General features: G+C 47.6%; 1 protein-coding gene across 1 annotated transcript in view; it reads right to left on the reverse strand.

Moving 5' to 3' along the window:
• Window positions 1–5,656: 5,656 nt before the first annotated feature.
• The window catches only part of FPGT (fucose-1-phosphate guanylyltransferase), a gene marked incomplete at its 5' end in the record, with an annotated part of 2,924 nt that continues 336 nt past the window's right edge, over window positions 5,657–8,244 (reverse strand). The window contains 2 exons of the mRNA XM_010086121.1: window positions 5,657–7,134; window positions 7,356–7,448. Coding sequence (XP_010084423.1) covers window positions 5,657–7,134; window positions 7,356–7,448 — 1,571 coding nt within the window. The remainder of the gene's footprint in view (window positions 7,135–7,355; window positions 7,449–8,244) is intronic.

Here is an 8,244-nt window from a genome sequence, read left to right on the forward strand (position 1 = left end):
TGCTTCTCTGTGCTCACCGGGCTCATCCCCAGGATGTAGCTCAGGCTGGCACCACCACTGCCGGCTCAGGCTGGCACCATCGCTGCTGGCTCAGGTTGGTACCATCACTGCCGGCTCAGGCTGGTACCATCGCTACCGGCTCAGGTTGGTACCATCGCTGCTGGCTCAGGTTGGTACCATCGCTACCGGCTCAGGCTGGCACCATCGCTGCTGGCTCAGGTTGGTACCTATGCTACCGGCTCAGGTTGGTACCATCACTGCCGGCTCAGGTTGGTACCTATGCTACCAGCTCAGGTTGGTACCATCGCTGCCTGCTCAGCCATGCCGGAGGGAGAGCCAGGTACCACAGCAGAGCCGACAGTGCCCCGGTTGTACTGAGGGACTCACCACAGTGAAGCAGTTGCAGAATAATTGAAACTAAGGGGGGAAAAAAAAAGACAAAAATTAAAGAGCCTGTTTGCAGAGAAGAAAGGGTTAACTGCACTGACTGTGGTGTTAGGCCAGTTCTCATTAACCTCTGTACCAGCAGCACTAAAATGTCAAGAGCAACATTTTTCAGCGAGTAAACTCTTCAGATGTGATGTTTACAGAATACCGACAGAACGTTTACAGAATTTCTTTGATTAATTTTTTAGTTTTATTGCAGTTTGATGTTTGGGACATGCAGCTGTCACGTCCAGCCTTACCATTGTTTTCCCATTTCTGGTTTTAAATGTCCTTCACCTGGAGCCTCTACAGGACTAGGTCTTTTGAAATTATCTTTATTTCAACCTAATTAGAACATACCCGTACCTGTGGTTTACTTTGGGGGGCTGTAAGTTGCTCCTCTACACTTTGATGTCATTCTGGTGACAGTCGGATCTGTCACCGAACACGAAGAGGCCGTCCAAAGACAGTGCATTTCTATGAGACCAGAGCACCAGGAGCTCTGCAGCCCATACAGCGGATCGGGTGTTCGCAGCGGCTGCTCCACGGCAGCGGATGAAAGGAAGCGTGCAGGAGAACAGCGCTGCTATTTTTGTCCTCACAACACTGCAGTGGCATTTGCACAGGGATTAACCTCCTCCATGTGCAGGGAGGAGAAAATAAAGCTGCTGCATCAGAGCTTTTGGAACGAGGAGAGTCTGGAACGGCTGAGCTCCAGCACAGACAAACTCCCTGTCCAAGTCGAGAACATCTCTACACCGATCCACGTTTGCTGGAGCTCACCTTCCTCCGTCAGCTCCCTGCATCCTCCTGGCACAGGTACCTCTCAGCTGCTCATTTCTATTTCAGTGGCCTTCCCTTGTGTTCTTTGTTAAGTGCCCAATTTCTCAGATTCCAATTTCCTGCCTAAAAGGTTGCTGAAATCATCCTCCTCTCGGATTTCCTGGGGTAATACACACAGTACGGGTAAATCTCTGTTCATTACAGCGCACCTTCAAAGCATTCCGGGAAATCATTGCGACGAGGCTCATTATGAGCCCTATTATTGCACTACACAGCAAAACTAATTAAATAAAGAAAGCTGACATGAATAAAATCATTAAACGCTCATCTTAGTTTTACTGGAGGCTGTGCCAGCCTGAGTGGCACTTCAGGACAGATGGAGCCAGGCAATGACCTCAAGGCTGGCACAAAACCTACACCCACCTGGGAAACTCAGCGAGCCTTGAGCAAAACCCAGCTCCGCAAGTCAGCAGATGCCTCCTGCTCTCAGAAGATCCCGCCTAACTGTCACTTCAGCGTTGTGTCCTTTATAACTCAGACTGGAGGAGAATCACGGGCCAGGATGGATGCCACACGATGGTCTTGTTTCCAGCATCTGGCACTAGAAACCAGCAACCCCACAATTTCTATTCTCTTGCTGTTAAATTCCGCTGCGTGGCCTTGCCCAGGTCTCTCGGTTTCCTTGGGACAACTTTATCCCAACTGGTTGCATAAGAAAAATTGTCGTCACCTACTTTAAGAGCAGATTGTGAAAAAGGGAGATTGGCCAAAGGGTGTAAAATGCCATAAGAACAGAATACATGCACATATTGCGTACATCAAACTTGCACCGCTATCATCAGGGAGTGTCCAGTCCGAAGCCCTCCTGACTGCAATAAGGTTTGATCTCACTACAAGATGAGAATTAGAACAACCAGAATTTGTCACAGCTAAAACATGCCCGCTCATGAAGAGCTGCAATGCCCACACTGGAGAGGAGATCATGCCTGAACAAAGATGGGATTTTTCAAACGTGTCATCAAGGGTACACACAAATACTCACATCTGTCATCTCCTCTCTCTTTCAGACAGAAACACTGTGTGAGCTCACAAACGCCATGGCATCCCCTGCAGACTCGCTGTTCTCCTCGCAGCTGCTCCTGTGCTTGGCACCTCCGGCGCTCGCTTCGCCCGCAGAACCCCGGCTCCCCCAGCACCCAGCAGAACTCCCCGCGCTGCACAGCGAGGGTTTGGCGGCTGTGTGCAGGGCTGCAGCACGCGCTGTCGGGATGCTCTGCAGCTCTTCTTCTTCCTCACTCCAGCGATTCTCATCCCTGGTAGACTCTAGGAACCTGCGCTCCATCAATGCGCTTGCCAGGGGAAAAATCCTGGCCCCTGCTTAAATCAGAAGCGAAACTCCTGGTGGCTTCGATCAAACAGGGCATTGATTTGAGGTTTTCAGATTTTACTCTGAAGCTGACAGAGGAAAATAACAAAACTAGCTGCTTCCTGTAGCTTGGCAGGGTGAAGCTACATTTCAGCATTCACAACTCACCAAAAAGCCTGCAGGAAAAATATGCCTCACGTCTACAGATCCTTCCAGTGAAACTCATCAAAGCACAATAGATGTGTATTTTAATTTCTAAACTCCAGCAGCCCTCGGCAGACGGATGCCTGGATCGCTAATACCATTATCCATCTTCACACACCAACTTTCTCTATGGCACGGTCCATTGTCCCTGAATACTTCGATAAACCTTCTAATCTTGTCTTTCACAATGATAATGTTATTGACAGTGAGACAGAGCACAGGGGATTATGGCTGCATTAGAAATTTGATGGGCAAACACACGCTTCCTGGGGCTCAACGGAAATCAGTGGAAGTTTCTACATAAAAGGGTTCATTCCTAAGTGTGGAGTCCAAGAATGAATTCACAGAATGTGTGTGTGACCATGCACACACATAAACATCGATGATATAAAAGCACATGGGAAAATAACTAATAGAGCTCTGTATTAAATAAAATACAATTTTTAATGTTTTTCATAAAATATTATATTAAACTTGACTGTACTTTAAAAATGAAAAATATTAGAAATTCAGATATTTCAATACCTGTGGAATAAGTTCATTAAGCCTGCTGACATTGCCTGGCTAATACTGACTAAAATCTGGTTTCTAAAATTCGAGACAAAGATATTTATTGTGAAAGGAAAGTGTGGAGTGGCATAAAGACTTCAAGCAGTCTCATGTTTCTTACTGAGTAAACAAAATCCATGCTTATTCCATTACAACAGAGTTTTTTTTTATTAAGTTCTTTGCCTCGAGATCTAAATGTTTTATTTCCTAACAAGGCAATTAATTGACATGCTGCTGAAAAGAGTTCAACGAGACTGGACACTACACGCTTCACAGGTTCACAAAAATGGCATCTTAGGCCATTATCCAAAGGTTAAGAAAATATTCCTAGCTGCTGGCTGAAGCGTTCAGCCACAAGCTTTTCCACTCAGCCACGTATTTTAGGGCTACAAATGCAGCAGTGTCTGACCATGCATTTGGGGCGTCTGAGCGCTGACACCGCTGGTTTAAGCAACGGCTTCACGGGCTGCGCTCCACAAACCGCCCAGCAGAAGAGGACGATGACAAAACGCCAGGTTCTGAGGTGTGCCCACACCCAGCTCCCTGTGCACCGCCTGCAGCATGGCCACGCTCTCCGGGCTGCGGCCAAAGAACGCCTCCAGCAAACCCTCACAGATGCTGTCCTCAGTCAGGTCCCTGACAGCGGGACCCAGCACGGGGAAAGTGTCACTGACCCCGTGGGAGTGACTCGGCCGAGCTCTGCAGCAGCCGCCCGTGAGCTGTGCCTTCGGGGTGGCTGTGAGCGAGGATACAGCGATGGACCGCACATCCTGAGGGCGATGCCTTCCGCAGGGCTGTGAGTGAGGATGCAGCGATGGACCGCACATCCTGAGGGTGATGCCTTCTGCAGGGCTGTGAGCGAGGATGCAGCGATGGACCGCACATCCTGAGGGCGATGCCTTCTGCAGGGCTGTGAGCGAGGATGCAGCGATGGACCGCACATCCCGAGGGCGATGCCTTCTGCAGGGCTGTGAGCAGCCGCTTCGCACCCATCATCCTGGCTGGGCAGCACCTCCGAGCAGTCCAAGGCAGGACAGCAGCACACCCGGAAAGAAAATCTGAGAAAGAAATACTGTAAGAAGGATCTCTTGCCTTCCCTTGTGCGCTCGGGGCACTGACAGAGCCCGAGGCAGCTCCTCACCCCGGTGCCAGGCGCGGCAGTCTAAGGCTAAGACCAGGATTCTACTCCCGTTGGGTTTTTTTTTTTTTCTCTCCTTGGAAGGAACTCTGCTTCCAAGGCCATAGCAGCTGCTATTTGACCAAGCCTACCTCAACGCTTCCCAAAAGCCGCTTAGGCAGTACCCGTTTCCTCATTCCTTTTTCCCATTACTTATGTGTTGGAGGCAAATCCATTTTCTGTTTCTATCCAGATTGCTTTCAGTGATGAAACCAATACACGGTGCTTAGGGAATTCAGAATAAATGCAGCTGTAACAGTTAAAGTGAACGATCACGTTGAAAGAACACAACTTCATTTAACCGTCACTGGACATCCAGAAAGCCTGTCTCGCAGGACAGCAGCCATCAGGGAAGTCTTTTCAGAACAAAGTTTGGTCTCCGATTGAAGATGCAGAGTCTATGTCAAACATTTGTTTTTCCCAAAACGTTCAGAATGCTCTAACAATAGATGAACAGATCATGCAAATGTCTGTACGACACACAAACACAATTTCATGCTCCCTGTTCTGTGACTGGTTTTTTACTTTGTGACTTTATGCATTTCTCTTGGACCTTAACGTGCTCAAACCTGCTGCCGTTTCCATTGTTAAACTACTATTTCCCAATGACGATCTCTCATGGAAATCTTTTTCCCCTGATGAACAACAAGAAAGTATTAAAAAAAGTACAAAATGAAAAAAAATAGATAAAATTATTAATGCTTCAGACAGGATGTCTTGATTTAAAAAAGTACTTTTAATAAATTTATCTCTAGCTACTTGAAACACTACTGTAAAAAGGCAGCATGAAAAGAGAGAAATATAAGTTATTGCTATATCATTCCGTGGTGCTGGAGCTAATGTTCTACTTTGAAAAACTTTTAAAGCAGTTTTCAGTCAAATTTCTCATTAATTTGTTCTGTATCATATTCTTACTGACAAACACTAGAAAACATAATAATCTGCACCCCAAGGAAACCCACCAATTAGCGTTTTCAGAGATCTGAAATATTTCCTTACTTCTTTCATCAAAAGAACAGTTTATCTGCACTTGCTGCATTATTAATGCTACGCTACAACAACATCGTTAATGCAATTTCATTATTTCTGCTCCAGTGAAATCAGAGAAAAGGTCTGGGTGCTTTTTTCTTGTGATTTCTGCAAGTAATCAATCACCCACAACTGGAAATGGGAAATTTGTTCAAGTACTGTTCCTTCCCCAGGTCAGACTTCTCTTTGGGTCTTCGTAGAAGGATTTCATCATAAATTTGCTTCCTAAACTTCAACATGTCTTCTACATCTTTACATGCCAGCATTTCTTCAACAGACAAGAGCTTAAAGCCATTCAGTTGAAGAGGCGACATGCGCTGCACAGAATTTAACATTTTTAGTGACATTCTAACTGATTCACTTAAAGTAGAACAAAGAGGGAAAATCCTGGCGGTCCACAGCCCCAGACAGACATTCTCACCGGAGAAGAGCTGGTCTGAAACCTTCACGCCCCAGAGGTCCAAGCATTCTGGCAAGCTGACTCCAAAGAACCGGAGTGAAGGCACATCTGACAATGACTTCACACTCTTTTTCAAGTCGTCTTCTACACCAAACATCATACTGACATACTGTACTTGATCGTTCGTTTTTACACTTAGTGAACTCAGAAAACAGCCCGAAGGTACGTCTACTTTAAAATCGATGTGCGCCCCACTGATAATGCTGTTCTTCCCCACCGAGACCTCGGGCCCCACTCGGGAGTATTCGATGATGGACCCAGGTCCCACGGAACACCCCGGCTCCAGCACACTCTGCATGACGCTGGCCGACCGATCCCAGCTCCCGGCCCCGTCAGAGAAGATGCTAAAAGCCACCGACAGCAAGTCCAGCTCAAATTTCAGCTTGCTGTCAGACGTCAAATGAAACAAGTACTCCTGGGTAGTGCCGATGTGGTAGAACTCGGAGTTGTTCAAGAGGACCACGTGGAGTGCGGTTCCGCTCAGCAGGGCGTGCAGCTTCTGCCGCACTTCCACCAGCCGCCACCCCTCTTTTGGGGCGTTACTCGTCTTCTGGGTGTAATCTAGCGTGGCGCCAGGTCCCAGGGCCTGGAGGAAGTCACCGTACGCGTCTATTTCACAGCAAAGAGCGCCCACCTGCTTATAAAACGCCAGCAGTCGTGCTGCGGTGCCGTGATCCATGTAAAACACGCTGTCTGTGTACACGCACTCCCGGTCCGGTTCGGAGGAACTCGTCTGAGCACAGTTCCCTCTCACGCACACCGCGCCGCACCGGCGCATCGTCTCAACGTCAGGCTTGTGCAGGAAACGATGGCAGGACGCGTATTCAAGCTCTCCTTTCCCCGAAAAACTGGATGGATCTAAAACAAACACTCCGTGAGTGGTCCCAACTGCCAAGTCCGAAGGGTGAGCCAATGCAGTGAATCCAGGTTTATTGAACCTGACGGCTTCTGTCACCCCAGTGCTGTAAAGCTCTATGTCATCCGAGCACGTAACGAGAACTCCCGGCTCCATGTGGCTGGGGAAGTCGATGTACATGGCGAGCTTCAGCTCCAGCATCTGGTAAATGGGATCCCCAAAAGGCAAAGCTGTGAAAATCTTTCCCAGGGCACTCGCATTTGGTAACCGCTGACTGTAGCCACCTTGAAGAAAAAGACATTTTTAATGACACAGAATCAATGTAAGCAAAAACTAACCCTGCACAGCTATTTATTTTTCATATACACAAAGGAATATACACATTTGGGGTTGCTTTTCTAAGGGAGCTGCATTTCAGAGCGTTGACTCCATCTCTGCCACCACGTAATTTTTAGAAAGAAAAGGGAGTGCAACTTCAGAGTGTGAAATGGAAAACAGAAATTACCGGAATGAATGAGCAGCACGGTAAAGGAAGTCCATTTGTCACCGTACAGATCTTCCAAGCACTGAAGGACGTGAAGCGTTGATCCACCATTTCCTAAAGAAAAAAACATTTTAGTATCTGCTGAGAAGAGGATCACTAACACCCACACTGACACCTGGAGCACCCTGGGGTCTGGCGCTGTGGTGGGCAGGGGGTCAGGAGGCACATTTTAAACACCGCCTTCTGCTGTGGAAAACAAGTTGTTTATTTAAAAAACATCCTTATGACAGCAGAGACAATCTTGTAAACACACCGAGAGGCAATGGATGCACAGGCACCTCTCTGACACCTCCTAAAGCAGCTCTGACAGGACAGGCTCTCTGCTGCATCGCAGCTGATAAAATCACACAAAGAAGATGAGGGACAGTCACTCTCAAAGCCTCGTGTGTTCAGAGCAGGGACATATCGAGCAGACAGCACGTTTTCCCCTCCCAGCCGTCCTCTGAGCGGCTCCAGCACTTGAAGCGTTCCATCATCTCAACAGCCCGTAGCTCAGCCATAAAAACCTGCCCCATGGGAAACCAGTCTCACAAAAGTTCACTAATGACCTGAAGCGAGAGCTCAGAAGCACTTTTGACATTTACAATATGGGATGCAAGGAAATGGTTTGGGACACTTTTATGTGCTCCTACAGCTTAAAATGGCCAGATTTCTGAAATCGATCTCTGCCCATCATTCTACACTGCAGAGAGACGACCGAGATTAGTCCATTTCTACACCAAAGGGAAGAGGAATTACAGGATGACGTTACAGACAGACTGCTTTCTTCTCGGTTTCTGCTGCACATTGGGCAAAATACTAAAAGCATTCAAATTGTCTAGATTTAAACAATCAGGTAAAGATAAGCAGC

The sequence above is a fragment of the Pterocles gutturalis genome, unplaced genomic scaffold, assembly GCF_000699245.1.
Source record: "Pterocles gutturalis isolate BGI_N339 unplaced genomic scaffold, ASM69924v1 scaffold47720, whole genome shotgun sequence".
NCBI lineage: Eukaryota > Metazoa > Chordata > Aves > Pterocliformes > Pteroclidae > Pterocles > Pterocles gutturalis.